Here is a 25,185-nt window from a genome sequence, read left to right on the forward strand (position 1 = left end):
TCCGTCTAAAAAATTCGGACGGACGACCTGGGAGCTACACTTCCGTATGTGTTAAAAAAATGCATTTCACTGCACACAATGATTTGCGCTAGCTTTGGACCAATTAAATATAATTTCACACAATTCTGTGGAAAGAAATAGTACTGGTCATCAATTTACTACTGATATCGCCAATTTACTTTGTCCCAGACTTTTTAAAATACATTTATTCAGTGTAAGAATGGAAGTGTGCAGTTTTGGGTGGCGCTGTTCGCCGAAGCGAGAGAACAAGTAGTGCTGCGTACAGTAGTTTCATCGTAGATTGAAAATACGTAAATAACTAATATCTGGACAGACAGTGCCTCAACTTGTATATGGTCTACTAAACTAGAATAAGTTTATGCTCATCATTTCCATCCTTAAATCATAAAGTTTCTCTTTGGAAAAAATCTTATTGGATCAAAACTACAAAAATTCAATAGTAAATTGAATCACAATATACCGAGGAGTGTTCCTCATTTTCCTTGCCAAAAAAGATAATGTTTCTTGTTGTAAAAATAAAATAATAATATGTTAACTTTGAAAACTTTAAAAAGTTACATGTATGAAGGAAGCAATTAGTTCTTCGAAACTGCGCAGGCGTGTTAATAAATGTAATACATGTATAGATTTTAAGAAATACTCCCGGTCAAAGTATTTTTGCGATGATTCAAATAATATCGTTTTCCAGCCGTATTTTAGCACCGGGACGCCTTCGCCGCGTGAGGTTTTTCTGACTATAAATTGATATTGTTTAATGTACGCGTAGGCTCTTGCTTGTCTGTTCGGGTAGCTCTGATTCGCAGTTAATCAGCTGTACGCGTAGCTCCGATCATTACAATGAGCTATTCTACATGTATATGTACTGGTATAGTATATAAGTTCCCACTGTCGTTCGATAACTACATGTAACAACACGATTGACAAATCGAAACTAATCGGGGAACTTCTGTATGAATGAGAGACTTAGGAATCACCCCTGCGAATGTTATTGTCATTTAAATTTTAGACCACGTGTTTTTATTTGACCCTTTCAGTTTCGCTGCAAAAACGTGCCTCGTGTTTATAGTCTATTTCAGAGAATCTATGTATATGTAGTCAAATATAAAATCTAGAGGTTTTATTTATTTTTTATTTTATCTTCATTAGTTAATGGAGAAAATGCGTTCTAGAAATAAATGTGACAATACAAAAAAATCGTTTCTACTGTTTTATAGACAGAAGTACATTGTAAACATAATCATAAAAATATATCAACGACAATGAGAATTATGAGAATAACCAATTTCTGTGAATTTTAATAAAATAATTGGCAAAATGAGCAAAAAACAAAAACAAAAGAAAACGCGGAAGAAATCAAACAGTTGTTAAAATTCCAATTCCTTTTGAACCTTTTATTTATAAATAAAAATAACTAAATGTGTTTTCTAAAGGTTCGTACAAATCCTTTAAAAACCCAGTAAATAAATGTGTTTACATTTCAAAACCTGAGGTATATATATATATATATATATATATATATATATATATATATATATATATATATATATATATATCAGGCTTGGGGTGAATTACATTGTAAAGTAATGCATTACATTACCATTACTTTATGAATTTGGGCATTAAATTACCATTACCATTACTTAAATTTCTTGAAGTAATGCATTACATTACCATTACATGAGTAAAGTAATGCATTACCATTACCATTACTTTTTGAAAAGTTGACAATAAGTTTCAAAAAAATTAAAGTAGTTTAAAAACTAAATAAAATTTTTTTGCAAATGTTTCATATATAAAACACGCTTACATGTATTAATAAACTTATTTACAGGTTCATATTCACTATCAGGTTCAAATTTAATGACTTATACAAGATTGCTGTTGCACTTTATGATCAGCAAAGTTCCAAAGGTTTCATTTTTTAACTGCATCCCGTTGGGATTGAAAATCTAAGATATGAGTGTTTAGGCAATAATAGAATAAAATACATGAATCTTGTATTTTCTTTCAGTACAAACTATTTAATGTACAACACTACAACACAGATGTTGAGAGAGAGAGAGAGAGAGAGAGAGAGAGAGAGAGAGAGAGAGAGTAAAATTATTTTCAATAGGTTATAATACTCATTAATGGAAATAATTTTTAAGCTTTCAGAGATCATGACTAGACAGTGAATTCGCTTTTGCTTTAAAGGGTGTATGTCTGTTCTCTATTCTAATGGAACACAGTTAAGAGAAGGGTGGGAATTGGGATGTTTAGCACCTCTTAAAACAATGGATTGTTTTGATACTTAGATTATCCTGGGGGCATTGTGTGTTGTTAACACATTCTTAACAGTAAAGAATTCATTGAATGCCCAACTAACTGGAATAAATTTTTCAAATGATATAAAATTCTTAATAACAACAGTCTTAAAATGTTTTGAAATTGTGTTGTTATAGGTAGTTATATTGACAATTTAAGAATGGATTTTTTTTTAAAATCATACAACTAAACTACCTTTATCTCAATAATTATTTTTCTTGTTTAAAACAATTTTTAATCAAATACAATTTCAATTATTCAATTCATCACAGTTTTAGAAATGAACTTGCGTAGAAAAGCATAGTACATGTAATGCAAAGTAATGCCATGTAATGCCAGCATTACAGTAGATTTTGGAAAGTAATGCATTACATTACCATTACTTGTAATGCTAAATTTGTGGCATTACACATTACTAGCATTACTTTGAAAACATGTAATGCATTGCAATGCATTACCATTACATTTAGCATTACCCCAAGCCTGATATATATATATATATATATATATATATATATATATATATATATATATATATATATATATATATGCGTGCGTGCGTGCGTGCGTGTGTGTGTGTGAATGTCTCAATTGCGAAAGACATGTCAACATTTTATCGATCCCATCGCGTGGAAATGTCAATGTCTCAAGCTTTAAACACCCGTCATCGTCCGTATACTGAGGATTTTTTGCATTTGATTTCAGGTATTTTAATGCTGGTATGATGGATTTCTTTTTTCCCAACTTTGTTTTTTCTCCCTTGCTTACAAATTTGAAATATTATGTCTTTACATATGACCTTTTATCGTCCGTTTTGATTTGATTTGTTTGCCTTCATTTGATGCCATGTTTGAATTATTTGAATTGAATTTGTGTTTCTGGAGACTCGTTCTGAGATCGGGTCTGGATGATGCCTGGAGAAAAACTGCTCCTTTGACAACTTGCTTGGTAAGAAAATCCACTGCATTTTCCTTGGAACTCATTAGTACAGTAAGATTTGCATAAAAGAGTCCCGTCTTCTCTTTCCTAACACTTATAAAACCGGTTTTAGAATCTTTATCTACATTGTAACTGATTGTAAATAAGTTATTTTCAAAAAAAATTAACTTATTAAAAGTTATTATTGTTGATTAAAAGTAAAAAATATTTATATTCTATCTTTAGGGCAACATTATAAACAAAGACGGAAAGTTTGAAATCAATTCGCAAAAACCATAACCAAAAAAAAGTCCGGAAAACGAAGTAAGGAGAGAATGACTGAAAATCCGCGACAAAGACTTTATCACCCCTTCCCCGTAGTTTCACCTGTACGGAACTTATAAAGAAAAAATACTTTGGGAAATGATTATATATAAAGTGTGAAGGTGAATACAGGTTAGTTCAACGAATATATCTATATCTATTTGTAGTTTTTCAAATAAAGAAAACTTTGTTGTATGAAATCATAAATAGTTTCAGTCTGTCTGCCCTTTCACTTTTAAGATAAATCGATATTTTCGGAAAGTAGGTCAAACGTTACTTTGTATTCCATCTTATTTGTACAGTTGCAAGCAGTCACGTGGAGCTCCGTGTCCCCAAATATTAAAGACTCTTTTATATCGACATTTCTGTCGACCCCATTAAGTGGAATGGTCAATGTGCCAAGCTTTGCACATCCTTCATCGTCCACATACTTTGGATTCTTTTCATTCGAGATGAAGACCCCACAATCGAGCGTCTTTGCAGTTGATCTCAGAGATTTAAATATGTAAGACTTTTTGTCTCCTGGCTTTATTTTATCTCCTTTGGCAACGAATTTAAAAAATACGTCTTTGCATCTTGGTCCATCCTCCATTTCGACTCGTTTTGATTTGTTATGTTTTGTCTCGTTGAATGGCGGCCATGTTTGAATTCCATATGTGTACCTGGAGACTCGCTCGGTTATAAGGTCTGGCTGGTGACCGAAGTAGACAGCTCCTTTGACAACGGCTAGACCTGCCTGGTTAGGAACAACCACTCTGCATTTTCCTTCAAACTCCTTTTTGACAGCGTCTTGGATAACGCTGTACTCCGAAAAACCTCCAACCATCAAAATCACTTTTAAATCCTGTCTGATCTCTGTGTAAAGCTTTTTTAAATGATCGATAAGGAATTTAACAGTTGGATCAAACATTTGCTTGAAAAAAGTCGACTTCAGACAAAGTTTACCTAATTCACACGTCAAATCATTCTTGTATTGTGACTTTCTGATAACGTCGTTTATGACCGCATCTATTTTTAATTTTTTTTTATATCTTGATTATTTTGTTTTGCTACAATTTCAGCAATAGCTAGTGACATCTGAAATACAGGTTGATACTTTTCCTTTTGTTCATTTTTGTCCTCATTTTGCGAGTTTTCAAAAGTCCTCACCTTGACTTTAAAACGTTGCCAAAATTCAAAATAATCTTCTAGGTACTCTGGATCCGTCTGGAAAATGTTCATAACCTTCTCTCCGAATAGACTTGTCAGAAAATTATTGAATGCCTTGTCAATGCATGTCTCTCCCCTACTGCCTCCGCTCGCCGAAACAAGTTCTCCCAAAGTACCGTCTTCCTTCAACTGGTGAATTGTTATATCAGCTGTTCCTCCTAATAAGATAATAACGATTTTAATTTAAGAAATAATCGTGACGTTCAAATTGACATGATGTGAAAAGGAGAAAAGCTAAAAAATAAAAGTTTCTTTACTTTGAATATTTCTTACATCGATTCTGAGATGGTGATTGCACGAGATCGATTCTGCTGGTGTAAATAGGCGAACATTTATAACTTTCTAAGATGATTATTTTTTATGGGAAATCATTTGATACTGTAATACCCCCCCCCCCACCCCCAAAATATAATAGGACCATGCAGCTTTAAATTGAAGCAAAAATGAACGAATGTTTGATAATATGTTATGATATGAATAAGGTTTTGCTATCGGGATTTTATAGCATGTGCAATGGATAGGGGTTTTACCCCCCAGATCAAGGACCATGTATTTTGCAGCAGATTCTTTTCCCGCTAAGAAAAATCTCTTGTTGGCAGTTGATTCTAAATGCATCAGTTGGCAATATATAGAAGCTGATTCCGGTTGCAATGCAAATCAACAATTGGTCGTTTTTTATCCCCGCCTATAAAAAATTAAATTCAGTTTGCATGAATCAGGATATTGTGGAAAAGTTGTGTAGAGGCTGATTATTATCAGATCTTCGGTCTGCTCCTTATTTTTCTATTGTTGTACACGTGTAGACACAATAGACAAAAAAAATACACATTGGAGATTTCAGAATTTAAAAAACACCATGTTTAAAACCAAAGTTTGAAAATTAATTAGAAAATAGAACACAAGAATTCTTGTTAACAATTAATCATCAAATACAAACATCTGCTTTAACTAAAACTATAAAGCACATATAAACAAATACATGACTTGCACCTTATTCACAACTTAGCTTTATCCCGCTTGTTTCGCAACAAGTTATGTTCAGATTTTTACTATATAAGAAATATTTTGGTTGGGTAATGTACATGTTAATAAAAGACAAATTTTAGCTGAAGTCATGATCTTGCTGCATTTAATTGTATCAATACCCATCACTTTATTCATAGTTGAATCTACTGTATCACGAAAGGACTGAGATGTTTACCTGGACAGCTGCTTCTCGCATGAACATCTTTGCTGTATCATTCCATATGACGGGAACTGTTAGAACAAAGGTTATGTCATCCATGGTTATTTTGGCTGTCGTCCTATTTTCTAGGTCTTCCAAAAGATGTTTCCTCATATGATTGATGCAATGTGTGAATACTTTCATAGCATCCACAGATTCACCATTTTCCGCAATACATTGTGTTTTTCTGTGAACTCTCTTGAAAAGAAATCGGCGAGTTAATTTAATACATGTATTTCATTGAGTGTGAAGCGGCATTCCCATGGCAAAATGTTTTTAGTTACGCATGCAACTTCAGAAGATAAAGTTGTGTTGATGAAAATTGACATATTATTAGAAGGGAATGTGACATCGATATTAATGCTTCAAATGCATTTAATTTATACCATTATCTCACAGGCACTTGTTTCTGAGAAAAAAAATTTACCCTAAAGTATAATAATAACACAAGGTATCTAACTCCGAATGAGGTAAACCACCCCCTCCCGTGTGTTGCAGTCGTTTTCGCTTTCATACGAAATGCAATGCAAAAGTGTTTAGTACCATTTTCTTCTACATTAAATTATCTAAACAACCATATATAGCATGCTTACTTTTGTTGTATTCTAATGTGCATAATCGGCGTCAAAACACGATAGACCCAAATTGAACCGTAGGCACTGACATGATAATATCGCAGAGAATAAAAAAAATAAAATAACGTGATTTAAAAAATATTTTCAGTGTCTAAAATTTGCAAAAAACTAATGATGTTTAAATAAAATAAAATATTGCAAAATAAACGTTTCGTTAATTAAATATGAATTGATGATTAGCCACTGCTAGCTGCTATTTTAGCTACTGGTGAATTCCAAGGTTTTTCGTATACCTCGGGAATTTTCATTGCGTTGAAAGAAAGAAGAAGATAATCACCGGATAGTGGATTTTGAAAACATTTCAGGCGGTAGAATTTGAAAACACAGTGAATTTTGCAAAGGAGCATAAAGAAGGATTTTGTTCATGGTATGAATTAAATACAACATTTAACTATGAATTAAATGAATAACTATATAATAGACAGCTTACACATATAAAGAAAAACACAAAAACATTTTTTGTTCAATATAGTTAACGTTATATACATAGTTTACGATGGGCTGTGTATATTTTGTAATTTAAAAAATCACAGTCACTCGGTTCTGATTTTACTATTAAAAAAAACCTACAGCATACAAGAATTATAATTCTGTATAATACCAACGGTTTTTTTTTAATCTGGGTGCCTGTCAATCTCACTGACAACTCACTCTGAGAAAAAATGTTTGCCACATATAGTTTAATGGTATGACAACTTCTACGGCCGCGACTTGTTTGGCATCCATGTTTTTCCTTCGAGGTTATAAATAACTCGTTCTGTTTTCCTGTGTAATTTTAGAAACAGAGTCCTAGCCGATCAGAATCCAAATTACTATTCTCGGCGATATTATCATGTCAGTGCCTACGGTTCAATTGGAATCTATCATGTTTTGACGCAGATTATGCACATTAGAATACAACAAAAGTAAGCATGCTATATATGGTTGTTTAGATAATTTATTGTAGAAGAAAATGGTACTGAACACTTTTGCATTGCATTTCGTATTAAAGCGAAAACGACTGCAACACACGGGAGGGGGTGGTTTATCTCATTCGGAGTTAGATACCTTGTGTTATTATCATACTATAGGGTAAATTTTTTTCTCAGAAACAAGTGCCTGTGCATTATCTGACTAAATATCATTTGAATTTTAAAATGTTAAATCTAATTTCATTTTCATTATCACAAACATTAACACTTATTGATACTTTAAAAGTGTCTTATTACATTTGAATTTAATTATTACATTGAAGCATCTACGGAGTGGATACGCAAATCATGTATTTGAACAGTATTTAAAATGGTAGTTGCAATGCGTGAATTTTGTAGAGGAAGATTTTTTTTAAAGTGATATTTGATTACATATTTTGATCTTGTAAAATCATAATCATTAAAAACAATAATGTTATAATAATGAAAAAACCACCAAAATAGAAAACAAGAAGGTGGAATTACCTTTTCCAGGGACGACTTCAGAATCATTTTAAAACGTTCAAAGAAGAAGTACTTTTTACAGTCTTCGCCATCTTCTGTTAACGACGCATATTTCTTCTCAGCATCAAATCCAAATGAATTAAAAGACTGATCTGGGTTTAACAGTAGGGCGCTCAGTGTCTTGTGGGAGAAACGATCTCCGCCACTCCATTTGGCAGCCATTACAGTGGTCCATTCCGCTTTAAACTAATAGGCATAACCAGAATAAACAGTTCCAAAGTCTATAGCAGCCACTAACAGTCTGGTACATTGTGATGGTCTTTGTTTCACCGACGATCCTAGTTGTTTTTCAGCCATAGCGAAAACTTATTTACTTTCGGTTTGACGGCTTGACGATTAACATCTATATATATTTACATTTTCCAATGTCTTTACCTGTGATAACATTACGTATCGATTTTGTACTATATAACCCATAATACAAATGACGCCAAATTGAGGCGCCAGCGAGGTTTGCTTATTTATATTTATATATTTAATCGTATGATGGCTTAAAATTATATAAATATAAGTAATAAGGAATCATTCTTTGAATATTTTGAGGTGATAATTTCGGTCGGGGCGTGATCAAATCTATCATAAAGCCCTTCGGGCTTTATTGGATTTGATCACGCCCCGACCGAAATTATCACCTATCATAAAGCCCTTCGGGCTTTATTGGATTTGATCACGCCCCGACCGAAATTATCACCTCATAATACTCAAAGAATGATTCCTTATTCCTTATTTAATCACCAAATGGCCTGGATATTTGCCAGTTACAATGTAGTGAAGTTCACGACCATGCACCTAACCGAGTTGTAATGTTTTACTTTATAACATAAAGGTAAACGCTGTTTAAAATCGACCGGTGTGTGTGTGTGGGAAGGTGGGGGTAGGGGGAAGCCGGGGGAGGGGTGGCTGGGTATTACCTTTTTTACCAACCGATTCTTTATATTACACTGCATACCTGAATTATATAAAACAATTTTAAATACTTAAGCAAAGTGACTCCTCCACAGGTTGAAAATGAATGGAAATGTTCTTTAAAAGCCAATACGTGGTCATAAATCTAAATGTAAAAACAAACTCAAGTATATGAATAGTAAAGTAGGACGTCTCTCCCTTAACTCTTTGGGAATAACGATGTGAGTAACTCTGTAATTTGTTTACGCAAAACCAAATGTTGTTTTCTGAAATATACATATCCAAGAACCAGGATGCAAGAAAGTATCATAAAAAAAAAATCCAAACACGATGAAAAAAAATATTCGATTTCTGTAGCTAACTAGTTGAACTATGTTTTGTTATGGAATTAATTACGTTTATTTTGCACACAGAAAGGATATTGCATACCATTTGACATTCCGACTAAAATAAAGTCTTGGGTTCATAATGTATATCACATGGAATACGGAATGGATTATCATATTTGTGAGGGGAAAAATCTTAATAAGCAAACACATTTGCTTGAATTGCTATTGGAAAAAAATGAAAGATTAGTCTTAACATTTAGGAAATCAACAACGTTTAGATCAGATATAATAATGAACCTAATTTCTAGACTGTCTGAAATACCATTCTCTCCTTTTCCAGGCACAATTTAAATAAACTAGCGTACATAGAAAGGTATCTGAGCATGTCGGTAACAAGTATAGGTTATATATGAATACATTCTCAAATTGCATAAACAACTATCTTCGAGAGAGCTTGACTTACACAAAGCAGAAAATATAAATTCAGGTTATTTATTTTATTACGGGCCGCCAGAAGGTATATTTGATATACAGTTAGATATTGTAACTGCGTTTCTGCGGGATAGTTTTTTTTTAATAGAATTATTTTTATGCCTATTTTTATGAACTAAAAGTAAATTTGCATGTAGAAATATGTTGCATGCCTTTAAAAAATATTACATATTTCTTGTTTTACTCGTAAATGTAAATAATGTAGGTCATAGACTGTCGCATTAGGTGCGTTTTTATCGAGATTATAATCTATTCAAAAAAATTTCAGAGTTTTCATTGTATCGGGATCGGTATACGGGACATACTAAAGACCTGAAATACTAAAGACCTGAATGACATGAAATTTTATATAAATGATATATTTGAATTTCTATGTTCTGCGTCAAATAAAATGACTTTGTGTGTGTATTTATTATATTTCCATGTAAGTTGTGGTAGAAAAATATCATGAAATAACATCCATATCAATTATTTACGAAAAATATGAAAGACCTTAAAATTTGAATTGACCTGAAAATTTGAGCTGACCTGATTTTTTAAAAATACTTTTGAGAACCTCATGCAATTAAATAGCCATGATTATCTTCATAAACTTAATTTAAGTGTAGAAAAGATTTATAATTATATTTAGGAAAAAACTAATGATGATTCATACAACAATTATATTTTTTGCGACCCATTTGACGCTTGCATCAATATGTTTTGCTTGTGAAGTTTTGTTTCACATAAAACAGTCCAACATTAAACTAAAATTCATACTATTGCTGGCGGGTTTAGTAACTTGGAATGAGAGTGAAATAATAGAGAGGTGCCGAAAATTTAATTTCCTTCCGTATTTGAACTGTGTAAATTGTTCCAATTTACTATAAAAAGTCAACCTCGACGGTAGTTTAGTCGGTATGGAGCTTGGTTGATGTGCTGTATAAAACGAAATGTGTTTAGAAGGACTTCAATCTTCAAAAAAAATGTATATTAAAATATTCACGTATATAAACTCATTCCCAATATCAATATGACTAGCACTATGATAAAACTCTAGAAACGAATGACATTTTCATTCTTAATTCAAATATGTACATACAATAACAACTATAATCTTTATATCAAAGTATTTTGAACATTTTTCCTGCACATATTTCAATTCATATGATCTGTATTCAATTAAAAACCGTGTATTTTAATTTGAACAGGCGAATAAACAAAATACAAATTGGTAAAAAAAAACACACTGAAGATATATATATATATATATATATATATATATATATATATATATATATATATATATATATATATATATATATACACACACACACACACACATATTACAGTTTGTTACATACAGTGTAAATGTTAATATAGTTTAGTTCAATGAATATATTTCTTTATCCGTTTATAATTTTATCACATAAAAGTTTTCTTATGTTTTTTTTTGTATAAAACCCTAATGGTCTCACCCTACACTTTGATAATCTTCATTCATGTTTCAAGAGAAATTGATGTTTTCGGAAAGCAGGTCAAACGTTACTTTGTATTCCATTTTGTTTATACAGTTGCAAGCAGTCACGTGTAGCTCTGTGTCTCCAAATATCAAAGATTCTTCTATATCGACATTTCTGTCGACCCCATCAAGTGGAATGTTCAATGTCCCAAGCTTTGCACACCCTTCATCGTCCACATACTTTGGATTCTTTTCATTTGAAATGAAGACCCCGCAATCGAGCGTGTCGGCATTTGGTCTCAGAGATTTAAATATGTAAGACTTTTTGTCTCCTGGCTTTATTTTATCTCCTTTGGCAACGAATTTGAAAAATACGTCTCTGCATCTCGGTCCATCGTCCATTACGACTCGTTTTGATTTGTCATGTTTAGTCTCATTAAATGCCGGCCATGTTTGAATTCCATATGTGTACCTGGAGACTCGCTCGGTTATAAGGTCTGGCTGGTGACCGAAGTAGACAGCTCCTTTGACAACGGCTAGACCTGCCTGGTTAGGAACAACCACTCTGCATTTTCTTTCAAACTCCTTTTTGACAGCCTCTTGGATAACGCTGCACTCCGAAAAACCCCCAACCATTAGAATTACTTTTAAATCCTGTCCGATATCTAAGTAAAGCTTTTTCAAATGATTGATAATAAGTTCCGTTGTTGGATTAAACATCGTCATAAAAAAGGATGATTTCATAAACAATTTGCCGTATTCAAATGTCAAATCATTCCTGTATTGTGACTTTTGAATCGCGTTGGTTATGATTGCATCCGATTTCATTTTTTTCATATCTTGTTTATTTTGTTTTGCAACAATCTCAGTAAGTGCCAGCGGAATTTGAATTGCAAACCTAGACTCGGATTTATCTTTTTCATTTTGTTCATCGTTCTTATTGCTCTTGGTTTCGAAATTTCTCTTCTTGACCTCAAAACGGTGCCAAAACTCAAAATAATCTTCTAAATACTCGGGATCGGTCTTAAATATCTTCATGACAGTCTCCCCAAATACTTTTGTCAGAAAATCATTTAAGGCTTTATCGATGCACGTTCCTCCCCAACTGCCTCCACTCGCCGGGACGAGCTCAGCTAGCGACCCGTCTTCCTTTAACTGATGAATTGTTATATCAGCTGTTCCTCCTATAATAATCAGTTACAATTTGTTAAGTCGTACCAACTACTACAAGCTTTCACTAAATATCCCTTTGATATCAACATATCATGAGTGAAAACAGTACAGCTAATATGTAAAATTTTCACTCAAACTTTAAGAATGTACGTGGTAAACTAAAGAAATATACAATATATATGAATTGATATATCTTGACTGAATTTATCTTATCTGCATTTTAGGAATCGTAATTTATGTCAAATGGTGTTAAAAAGTTAACAAACCTCCTAGATCAAGGACCATATATTTTGCACCAATTTCTTTTCCCGCCAGAAAAAATCGCTTGTTTTCGTTCGATTCTAAATGCATCAGTTGACAATATATAGAGGCTGCTTCGGGTTCCAACGCGATCAGTAATTGGTCGCTTTTTATTCCCGCCTAAAAAAATTATATAAGGTAATCGTTATCATATTGAAATAGTTATTTTGGAAAAAAATCTGGAGAATACTACTTTTTTTCTGTTACAAAAAAATTCAATAATAAAATGACAAATTAAGGAAATGTATGGGGGAAAAATCATCATTTTGGTTCAATGAATTTTACTTTATATCCACTATCAACGACGCTTTCACATTTAGACCTTATGGTCTAATAAAAACTTGTCATTTAGGTTCAGCTTGTGTGTGTCGTGTGAACTGAAATTGATTTTTACAGTTATAAGTTGTGCTTTTCCTAAACGTTTTCGTAAATTGTAAAATATATACAGAAAATTTCTTTTCAAGATTCATAATCTAATCATAAAAGTTGAAGATAAATACAGGGAAACTAACATGAAAACATAAAACATAATTGAACGCGTAGTAACAATTTTAACAACATGATATCATGGCGTGCTTGATCATATCATGCTTGATGTTTATTTTAAAGTCTACTACAGTTATTGCCAGGATCAAAGAGATGCCGCGGACATTATTCTCCAATATACCACGTCAGAAATACCTATTTGTCTCGCATTGATAATGAAAGTACAATTTCAAACCGTAATGATTTTTAAAACCATGTCAATTTCACGTGTTAGTTCCAGTCAAAACGATGTGTATTGCCTCAAATGTTTATTTATAAGAGATTAATGCGGCTGTTCCTAGGACCTCCCCAGCACATTTTCAATGCGTGTTTTTAAATAAAATATATAACGTGTAGTAGTAATAATCGTATTAAATTGCCCTTAAAATATTAGGAATATTACTCAAAGATATTTTATAAATAAGTGAAGAGTATTAAAAATTCAAAAAAAAATTCTGTCGTCTGCATGTGATTCCTTTGATCGGTACACATGTAAACATTACTAACAAAACCGTTGGGGTTACACGGAACAGCCATCAAAATGACCTAGGTCGTCTCTCTATAGAAGAAACGAACTGTAGAAATACTGGACTGTTAGTAGAATAGAAATAAAGTTCTTGTTTTTGTGAATGTTGAAGGATAACCTCCTCGGTCTCGAAATGTTGTTTGAAATATAAAATCCTCGGCTTTTATATTTCAAAACAACATTTCTTAACCTCGGAGGTTATTCTGCAACATTCACGATAACTCGTACTTTATTTCTTAATAAAATGGTGGTAAAGTTTTTCAGAGAGAGAGAGAGAGAGAAAGAGAGAGAGCATTACATCCACAGCAGCTTCTCGCATAAACATCTTTGCAGTGTCATCCCATATTGCAGGGACAGTCAGAACAAAGTGAATGTCATCCATGGTTATTTCGCCTGCCAGTTTTTCCTCTATGTCTTTCAGAAGATGTTTTCTCATATGATTGATGCAATGAGTAAACACTTTCATAGCATTTACAGATAAGCCATTCTCGGCGATGCATTGTGTTTTTCTGTGAACTCTCTAAAAAAAAAAAAAACTTTGCAAATTAGTTCAGTATCATACTGTTAAATATTATTCAGGATGTCAAAATTTAACAATAGCATATCCCAGACAAAATATTGAATCTTGCCTGTCTACTATAGCAACTATGAATTGATATTCATGATTTAAAATGGAATCTTAAAGAGGAATTCACAATTAATCCAACATTCTTTTATTTATCTTCCACATTTGTAATGTTTAATAGTCAAAACAACAGCTTTGTAGTCGTGCGTAAACATTGAGAAATAAATAAATATGAAAAGGATGATATCCCTTAGCACATGTCAGCGGCCCCTTTTTATACATTGTCAATGAATTACAGAAAATCCACCATAATTTTAATTATTTTCAAACGAGAGGGAAAACATGACACTCCCGGATTTGTGTTGATAGCATCGGTAGTTTATTATTGTATTATGATTAACACACTATCGGTGATTGAGTAGACACAGTAAAAGTGAATTTCGTTATAGTTTGTGACTCTTCATGTCTTTTTCATGAATATGAATAAATAGAATGGGTGGGTCTGAGTACAATCATGTGTTTATTAATAAATCAAGAAGACGGATGGACAAATGCCAAAATTTCAACAGTTAGGAGGAATGCCTTAGCGAACTGAATCAACACGATCATAATAATAAAATTAACGAAAAATGTTTTTATTTAATTGAAGGTTAATTGCATATATGAAGAAATCAAACACGCTTACAAAATGTAACGAAATACGCGGGGTTTAAACAAGTTAAATTATGAAAGATTAAGCGAGTTCACGCCATTTCAACAACATCAATTTATAATGGGAATAGGGGTTTGAGTGGGGGCACCCCCATCATACGGTTCTTCCGAACACGGAGGACTCTGCAGAACGCAGAGCAGTGTTTAGTTCACACGGAAAGACTAAGGTCTTAACTTTCCTTCAAACTTGCTCATAAAATTTTTGATTGAAATTTGTTAACGTCTAAATCATAAAGGGATGGTTTAGCTTCTAAATGGTACAAAATCGTCCACCTCCATCCCCATTATAAATTGATGTTGTTGAAATGGCCTGAACTCGCTTACTCTTTAAAGGCCGATCATTTCGAAACGCCCCCTTTTTACCTGTACAAACTTCAAAATGATGCCGCTTGTCAATCGTTTGAAACAATAGCACCCAGTTTGATTGACGTGATCGTCCGAGCGTAACCTGGCCAGGTCCAAGATTTCTGAATTTTTAATATTACAGGGTTAACATTATTGTTTTATAAAAATTAAATATTCAGTAATGTGGGGGGTGCTAACTTTCCTTTTTATAAATTACACACAGTGAGGATAATATTTCTCCTTTCATAAATAGATAGATTTGATATAAAATACATTGACATGCTAAAAGAGTAAAATGCACCTAATTGTGCTCCTGTATATTTTTAGAGGCTTTTAAAAGTGGGACGAAGCTAAAAGTCTACGGGGAATGAATGTAAACAATGTATCCCTAATAATCTTCGATGTTTTACATGCTCAAAAAAAGGGCGTGGGAGACAACTCAATATTTATTCACTTTTTACATGTTAATTAATTTAAGAAATACTTGACTTTGACCCGTGCGTGCACGCGTTGACATTGCATATGATATCGGGCATTTAAGAAATAGCCTGGAAACATCGACACACCGTATTGTTGACATTTGCATAACCAAGCTTTAAGCTTACAATAATGCTAATAATTTCACTGCACTCTGCTGAGTTGGAATAATCTAACTGTGTCTCAGGAAATCCCTTCGCCTCAGTTAAAATGCCTACCATACTCAGTATACCCGTAATGTAGCAGAAAATTGCAGAATCGCTTATAAACGATTTTGGAGAAAATTAGATCTAATAAAGTTGCATTGAAAATAACAGTCAGATTGTTCATAACATTGCAGAATTCAACATTTTTTTTCAACAACGTGTTTTACACACCATGTTGACATTCGGGATTTTTATAGTAAATGTGCTCTTTTTCTTTTACTGAAACCGGTTTAAATTTAGAGACAGAAGCCATTTCGAATCTAATCAATTGTCAATTAATTAATGTTTAAATGATATCTAACATTGTTGACAGATCTAGGCAGAAAACTGTAGCAAAATGTGATTTTTACGGATTTTTTTCGTCAGGGTCTACTTGGTTTAGAGCTTATAGCGTGAAAAGTAATCCGTCAACATATAATTTATTTTACCAAATCTTTTTTCTAAGATGTCAATCTTTAGAATAAACACCAAGATTTTAAGTTTGAGTCCATAAAATAGTAAAAAAATTACCAAACGCGATACTAGCATTGCATTTTTTGTATTCTATTTTGATACATCAAGTCCATATTTTGTATGTTCAGTTCTAATTTTCCCAAAATTGGTAATTATTTTTAGGAAAAACGGACGTCTGGCAAATTTCATAATTGTCAATAATTTTCGCAAGGGGGTACACCCGTCTGAGAGGTGATAACAAACAAACTAGCATGTAAACATACATATTTTCTTTTGTATATGTATTGCTAGAATGTATATTTATCATTTAAAGCTAAGCTTTTAATGATTGAGCCCATTTAGTGCCGAGTATAGGACTACCTTAAAGCCCTACATTCGAGTCTATTATTTTAATATAGTAGTATAGATGCTTGTTGTGAAAAAAAGGGCGGAAGGTCCTTCCTGCCACCCCCCCCCCCCCCCCCTCCTTGATATGTAAGTGCCTGCATCTGCATTCACGCATGCTGTAAATTGTGTAATAAGTATAAATAATTATAATAAACAAGAGGCCCATGGGCCACATCGCTCACCTGAGGAACAATAGGTATGATAAAGTCAGCTTAATGGAGTCATAATACAAACAATCTGGACAATCTACAATAATACATGTAGATCCTGTATAAATAAAATCCATTTTTCCCCCTTGGAACTCGGATAGCCCTGATTGCTGCCAATATTTACAAGAGCAGACTTTAATCACCGCTCCTGCACATATATAGGGACTCAACATTACGCAGGCAGGGATGACCGCATACCTACACAACTCAACAGGTACCAACGTTAAAGCTGACATGAATTCATAAATACGCACTATTTCCCTTTTATCTCCGACTACCGCCATATTAGTGTAGATTTCTATTGTTCTGCTCACCGCTACACACCCCCTATATAAGGCCGAGAGCACTATTCATGCTTCACCGCATTCAGTTATTTCATACACCCGAACACGTTACCTTGGACGAAAAGCCGTGTAGAAATGCGTTTTGAAGAAAGATAAAATGACTGCACTGGCAAGATATATCCAATAAACGACGAAACAAGACAGACTGAAATCCAGGCGCAGATACTTATAAAATTCCTCCATAATTGTGGACCGTTTACCTGTGTATGTTATAACAGCACACATGCGCAAACCACACACTGTGGCAGATCGAGCAATATCAATGATCGCATGGATTTTAGAAACGGAGCGTTTTTTGTAGAAACAGTTGGAAACGATATTACGTTGTTACTTTCTTGGATTTACAATCATTTATCTACTGTATTGGATGTAGTGCCGCCGGGGTTTTCAAAATGACGCAGACGTTATTCACTCTGTATGAACGACACACGTGTTCGATGTGAATGCGAAGTGATGCAGCACTGTCTGTGCAAAATAGTAAAGTTATTTGGAAATCCTTTCAAAGAATAAATATATTTTGTATTTCATTGATTGTTGTTTTCTTTATTTTTTACTACAAACATTTTACTACAATGTGTAGTTCATGCAATTAGAAGTCCGTGCATACTGAATGCCTCGATCAGAAAGCAACCGACCGTAACTTTCTCGACCGGTATATATACCCCAGTGGCAGTAGAGGAGCGATCGAAACTAATATGGCGACCAAATGCTTTTATGAATTCATGTCAGCTTTAACACAAGTAGGGATAACCGTACACTTGCGCCAACAGCTCAACCTAACGCAAGCAGGGAGTGCCGCACACTTGCGCTAGAAAGGCCAGAATACCAGCAGGGATGACCATATACTACTGCTCTGCCCCAACCACCACAAGCAGGTATGACCGCACACTTGTATTAATGCGATATAGTACAGGAATTACCGCACACTCTGTATCATAGGTTAAAAAACACAAAGATTAGATAGAGCAGGGGTGTCCACCCACTCAATCTATCCATACCTGTTCAAGTTTTTCCCCAAACATTCACTCGTTGTATTATAATTGACACTGTCCCTATATATGTGCCGGCCTAAAATAATTCATAGTATCTAAAAATTGGAAATCAAAAATAAACAAACTAATCCGGCCTTACCCAAAACTACTTATGCAGAACAACTTATATACATTGAATATTCATTATTGTATAAAAATAATCATCACAATAATTGGTTAACAGTGGATGCATTAATTAAAATAATCAAGAATCAATAAATCAAGGGCAATAACTCAATACAGTAATACAAAAAGATTCTAATGAAAAAATAGCTGCCTGCTTCAATTTTATAGTCATATCACATGTTGAGTATTGCAGTTCTCAAAAAGATCCTTTACAATTGTTTATATATGGGATATTTAGCTGCATCAAACTCTGAACCTTCTTGTGAGGCCGAAGAATTGTCCTGGAGCCAAAGTCTTAACAATTATAAAGAATCATCTTGCTGATTAGTTTCTGAGAAGATTATTAAAGATTTTATTTATATATTCCCATGTAAAACTTTAACCCCCCCCCCCCAATGTGGCCTCATCCTACCCCCAGGGATCATGATTTTCACAACTTTGAATTAACACTACCTGAGGATACTTCCACACAAGTTTCAGCTTTCCTGGCTGATTAGTTTCTGAGAAGAAGATTTTTAAATATTTACTCTATATATTCCTATGTAAAACTTCGACCCCCCATTGTGCCCCACCCTACCCCCAGGGATCATGATTTTCACAACTTTGAATCTACACTGCCTGAGGATGCTTCCACAAAAGTTTCAGCTTTCCTGGCTGATAAGTTTCTGAGAAGAAGATTTTTAAAGATTTACTCTATATATTTCTATGTAAAATTTTAACACCCCCCCCCCCCATGTGGCCTCACCCTACCCCCAGGGATCATGATTTTCACAACTTTGAATCTACACTGCCTGAGGATGCTTCCACAAAAGTTTCAGCTTTCCTGGCTGATAAGTTTCTGAGAAGAAGATTTTTAAAGATTTACTCTATATATTCCTATGTAAAATTTTAACACCCCCCCCATGTGGCCTCACCCTACCCCCAGGGATCATGATTTTCACAACTTTGAATCTACACTGCCTGAGGATGCTTCCACAAAAGTTTCAGCTTTCCTGGCTGATTAGTTTCTGAGAAGAAGATTTTTAAAGATTTACTCTATATTTTCCTATGTAAAACTTCGACCCCCCAATGTGGCCCCACCCTACCCCCAGGGATCATGATTTTCACAACTTTGAATCTACACTACCTGAGGATGCTTCCACACAAGTTTCAGCTTTCCTGGCTGATTAGTTTCTGAGAAGAAGATTTTTAAAGATTTACTCTATATATTCCTATGTAAATATTCGACCCCCCAATGTGGCCCCACCCTACCCCCAGGGGTCATGATTTTCACAACTTTGAATCTACACTACCTGAGGATGCTTCCACACAAGTTTCAGCTTTCCTGGCTGATTAGTTTCTGAGAAGAATATTTTTAAAGATTTACTCTATATATTCCTAAGTAAAACTTTGACCCCCCATTGTGGCCCCACCCTACCCCCGGGGGTCATGATTTTCACAACTTTGAATTTACACTAACTGAGGATGCTTCCACACAAGTTTCAGCTTTCCTGGCTGTTTAGTTTCTGAGGAGAAGATTTTTAAAGATTTACTCTATATATTCCTAAGTAAAACTTTGACCCCCCATTGTGGCCCCACCCTACCCCCAGGGGTCATGAATTTCACAACTTTGAATCTACACTACCTGAGGATGCTTCCACACAAGTTTCAGCTTTCCTGGCTGTTTAGTTTCTGAGAAGAAGATTTTTAAAGATTTACGCTATATATTCCTATGTAAAACTTCGACCCCCCATTGTGGCCCCATCCTACCCCCGGGGATCATGATTTTCACAACTTTGAATCTACAATACCTGAGAATACTTCCACACAAGTTTCAGCTTTCCTGGCTTTCTGGTTCTTGAGAAGAAGATTTTTGAAAATTTCTCAAATTTTTTCATTAATTTCTAATTATCTCCCCTTGAAAAAGGGTGTGGCCCTTAATTTTCACAACTTTGAATCATCTTTGTCTAAAGATGATTTGTGCCAAGTTTGGTTGAAATTGGCCCAGTAGTTCTCGAGAAGATGTTGAAAATGTGAAAAGTTTACGGACAGACGGACAGACAGACGGACGGACAGACGGACGACAGACAAAATGTGATCAGAAAAGCTCACTTGAGCTTTCAGCTCAGGTGAGCTAAAAACTGAAACCGATTTCATTCGTATATATTTTATGAACCATACATTTTCTTTGACACAGGGGCTCGGTTGTCGTATAGTATTGTTACAAAAGCCAAAAACTGCCTTTTTTATAATAAAAAGACCAACAAAAAAGCCCCGATGAAGACGTCTTAAAAATATATTTACAGTTACGAGGGTTGTTCGGAAAATTTTGACACAACACAAATATCTCTCTTTCTTAATGGCGAATTTTTAATGAAAATTGGCATGGACATTGAAGAAACCTGACTGAATAATTGAGCATAGTAATATTACAAAATAATAAATAGTTTGTTAATGACAGTACATAAACAGGTCAGTGGTCGGGGTACCCGGCGAAGGCACATACTCGGAGTTAAAAAAACTTAAACATCTTCATTTTAAGTATTGTTAGACCTACAATTCTTGATAAAATGTATGTTCATTATGCTATTTATTGTGACTAATTTGTTAGTAAGTTTTACTAGTGTTCTAGTTGATACAGGAAGAGAGCACTTAAATATTTACCAAGCAATTGGGTAATCGTTTTTTTTTACTGATTGTTTAACTAGAATTAAAACAAAAGGTCTAAATATAAAAAAAATGTAAATACATACTTTTTTCACACAAACTGATTTTAACAGTTGTAAAATATATACAGGATGAATGTAACAGAAATTTTACAGCAAGTTGACTTTTGGGAAGAATAACTCGATTTTATTCGCAAAAAATCTAGAATGGAAAAAAATATGTAACTGTTGCCATTTTAAAAATAAAAATAAAATATGAAACATGAATATTTCATGTTTTCCATTCGTTTGTAAGGTGTTTAAATCATAGGACTAAGGGAAAAAAGTTAAAACGACGCTGCAATGAGTTTGTGGCTGCGCCAAGGTCATTGGATGTCGGCAAGTTTGTTAGTTTACCAGAAAGGACCAAATGATGTCATTAACTTCAAAATACATTTCAATAATTTATAATTTTTTCACAAAGGAGTAAGAGTAAATGTCTCAATAATTTCCGAACAACCCTCGTATATGTACACTTATGTACATATACATGTACCATAATTCCGATTGTAATACATAGAAACACAAATAATAGGTTACCAATTTTAGCTATTTTTGTTCTGAACAGCAAACGCGACTGAACGACATTGTCCGACAATCAAGCCCCAGTGGTTTCAGACGATTATTAAATAAAATACCTTTTCCAGAGAAGATTTGAGAATCATCTTAAATCGTCGAAAAAAGAAGTACTTCTTACAATCTTTACCATCATCTGTTAACGACGCATATCTTTTTTCAGCATCAAATCCAAATGAATTAAAAGACTGGTCTGGGTTTAACAACAGGGCGCTCGGTGTCTTGTATGTGAGAAGATCTCCGCCACTCCATTTGTTGGTCATAACATTAGGCCATTCCGATTTGAACGAATAAGCATAGCCGGAATAAACAGTTCCAAAGTCTATCGCGGCCACCAACAGTTTTGTACACTTTGATGGCCTTTCTTTTACGGACGATCCTAGTTTTTGCTCGGCCATTACGAAGAAATATTTTACTTTCGGTTTGACGATACGCGTGTAATCTATATTTAGAGCAGCGAAAATCTGGAAAATTGCCATTTACACTTAGTAAATTTTACGCTGATGCATTTTAAAATATTTGACACACGAGTTTGAATAGTGTCTAAAACAACCAGAATTGTGTGTGTGTGTGTGTGTGTGTGGGACGGGGGGGGGGGGGGGGGGGGCTTTCAATTTCTTAACTTTTGTCTGAAGTATATAGTATTACGTAAATATAGAATTGCTATAGTTTTTCTCTTTTTACAAATCTACCCTTTCCTCGAAACTAAATACCATTATCAATATAAAAAATGTCTAAGGGAAATGGCCAATTTTAGGCATGCTAGGTTTTACTCGATCGAGTATAATTCCATTTAGTATAACTGTCCGAAACCATAAGCATGCAATTTCTACAAGTTTCTCTCCAAAAGATTTTTTCCATGAGAATTACAGGCAGAAATCTTGATTATTAATAGAAAGACCCTCTTTCAATGGGTCGGATGGTTCTCATATCCACCCTTCCTGGATATTCTTTCATATGTTTTTTTCAAAATGGTAAATTTTTGTGCATATGTGTAATAATTTCTCTTGTTCCAGCTGCTTTTAATCACAGTTTGTTTCTTCCTACAACTGACGTGGCAATTGCTAAGCGTTTAACTGTTAATCGATCGAAACCGGTTACTCAGCCAGTAATTGGTTAGTTGTATAAAATATGATTGACGCAATTTCATTTGAAATTTATTTGAATGACCTTTAAGTAATGTCAAGAGTCTAATTATGCACAACATAATGATACAAGTGTAAAAAAAAAAAAAAAAAAAAAAAGCATTAGTAAAATAAAGGGAGAGGGGAGTGGATAATCAGATCGATAATAAATACAGAGTTTAGTGATTAATACATAAAAAATTATAATAACAAATACTAAAATAAATTTAGACTACATCACACGTTCTCCTAGTTTTATGCTCAGTTTTTTCAATATTTTGAAGTTTGATATCGTCAATAGTTCTCTAACCACCTAACTGTTATTAGTCCCCTACCGGTTTCACCGGAGGGGACTATGGCTTTTCTCAGTGTCCGTCAGTCAGTCCGTCCGTCCGTCTGTCTGTCCCAGTTCAGTTTTCAAGACTTTTTTTTCGTTATGCGTCTGAGGAATAAGACGAAACTTGCCAAACAGCTTCAAAATGTCAAACAACAGATCAAGTTTATACTTTTGTTGCGTCTGGTTAACATATTTTCGAGAAAATAATTCTTTTATATTCCAAAGCGTGTATTAAATAAACGAGGCAGATGTGGTCAGTAAGATGCGTTTCTTGTATCAAAAAAGATTTGTGTCCTTTACAAAAATTTAGATTATTGATAATCAAAATTGTTGTCATGTACAAATTTTGATTATCAATAATCTAAATTTTTGTAAAGGACAATTGCTTTTATCATTTCTAACAAACAAATAAGTTCTGTAAAATAGTGTCAATTATTGTGTTGTAAATTTAATCGGCAGATTTATTTGTTGGTATTATCATAATCAGATTCGTTATCGGGTTAGGCTGTTTAAGGGTTTGGTTTGATTCGTAATACACTAAACGATAGGAAATGATATTGTGCATACCAGTGCATTGTTTTCACAAATTTCTACCAGCGAATACGTAATGGAGTTGGCGAAATTACAGGAGTTGAAATAAACAGTATTATTTGACCCATTTTGTTTTTAATTTTGATATCAACTGAATAGGTTGAATTTTCTCTGTTCTTTTATCTCTTATTAAAGCATAACATCTCGTGTATAATAGTTTTGAAATAGTTCGAAGCTTTTATAAAATAATACAAACCGGTATGGAACGTGTATTGCTTATGCAATACTTTCAGAATGCTTGTTAATTACTGTATATAGCTATATATCTACTGTTAGCTATATAGGCATTTAAATATATCATTAATGGCTAAAACGACGTATTTGGGTGTGAATATCTGATTTAAAAACGAAGTTATCTCTGAATCAAAGAAATCGCAACTTTAATACCACTCAGCTGTTTGTTGTTGTGAGTAATAATTACACACAGGATAAAAATGGCACATAAAAGATCCGCGGTTCATTTGTTTCTTCAGTTGAAAAGGAAGGTAGAAGAAAGATGACCGACTACTTGCCTTTGAAGAGATAATATGATTTATCTTCTAACTATAAGGTTGAAAATATGATCTGATCTTCCTTGGTAATTGTCACACTTCCATTTTCTCTTGCTGCAAAAATGATAAGTGCTCAATAGTTGCAGAGTAAAAACGATAAAGTTTGAGCGTTTTCTCATAAAACTAGAGTTTTCACTTTATATACCAACCTCTTGATGCGCACGCACAAATTAAGACGAACAGAAAAAATAACTCTATGTACTCTACAAATGGAGGTTGTCTATAACATTATGCACCGTAAATGAGAAAATTGAAATTTCGAATTAATTTCGGATTAATTTTTCTGTTCGTTTTAATTTGTGCATGCGCATCAAGAGGTCGGTATCGAGAGTGAAAACTCGAGTTCCATGAGAAAACGCTATTTGAGACGCCGGTTTTCATCACTGAAGTATGGAAGCCTACATATGCTATATATATTTGCGTTTTTAATGTGTAAAACATGTAAACGCTCATTGAAAGTAAATTAGGTTAATTTTTATGTATTAAAAATAGTTTGAATAAAACATTAATTTAGATCTACCCATAAAAAAAGATAACGGACCCCCCCCTGAAACATTTTAAAATTAATTTTAAAAATCAATAAGAATTGTATGACTGTTATGTGTAAAATGTATGGAATACTGAGAATAATAAACATTATACATTACTTTTAATCCTTTTAATAA

The 25,185-nt window shown here is 33.7% G+C and overlaps 1 protein-coding gene and 1 pseudogene across 2 annotated transcripts; both read right to left on the reverse strand.

Moving 5' to 3' along the window:
• Window positions 1-3,471: 3,471 nt before the first annotated feature.
• On the reverse strand, window positions 3,472-8,424 carry LOC128156239 (heat shock 70 kDa protein 12B-like; annotated as a pseudogene).
• A 2,703-nt stretch (window positions 8,425-11,127) lies between these two features.
• LOC128193027 (heat shock 70 kDa protein 12A-like) lies at window positions 11,128-22,327 on the reverse strand. Of its 2 annotated transcripts, XM_052866195.1 has the most exons (5): window positions 22,048-22,327; window positions 15,443-15,546; window positions 14,102-14,323; window positions 12,719-12,872; window positions 11,128-12,463 (listed from the first exon to the last, which is right to left on the reverse strand). In XM_052866195.1, exons 1-5 carry the CDS (start codon window positions 22,313-22,315, stop codon window positions 11,325-11,327), a joined length of 1,887 nt encoding a protein of 628 aa, XP_052722155.1. In that variant the 5' UTR covers window positions 22,316-22,327; the 3' UTR covers window positions 11,128-11,324. The 2 variants fall into 2 exon arrangements, with proteins under 2 accessions (XP_052722155.1, XP_052722156.1); XM_052866196.1 differs by lacking the exon at window positions 15,443-15,546 and having other exon boundaries at window positions 11,129-12,463; window positions 21,980-22,327.
• Between the last annotated feature and the right edge of the window lie 2,858 nt (window positions 22,328-25,185).

Source organism: Crassostrea angulata, chromosome 7 (assembly GCF_025612915.1).
Source record: "Crassostrea angulata isolate pt1a10 chromosome 7, ASM2561291v2, whole genome shotgun sequence".
In the NCBI taxonomy this organism is placed as follows: domain Eukaryota; kingdom Metazoa; phylum Mollusca; class Bivalvia; order Ostreida; family Ostreidae; genus Magallana; species Magallana angulata.

Excerpts from the sequence above, each read along its gene's own strand:
- LOC128193027 (XM_052866195.1), bottom strand. The coding sequence starts at position 22,315 with ATGGCCGAGCAAAAACTAGGATCGTCCGTAAAAGAAAGGCCATCAAAG. Across the intron at positions 15,547-22,047 it reads TGCGTCGTTAACAGATGATG|AAATCTTGGACCTGGCCAGG; the intron begins GTAAAGATTGTA and ends TTAAAAATTCAG. Across the intron at positions 12,464-12,718 it reads TATGGTCCTTGATCTAGGAG|GAGGAACAGCTGATATAACA; the intron begins GTTTGTTAACTT and ends TGATTATTATAG.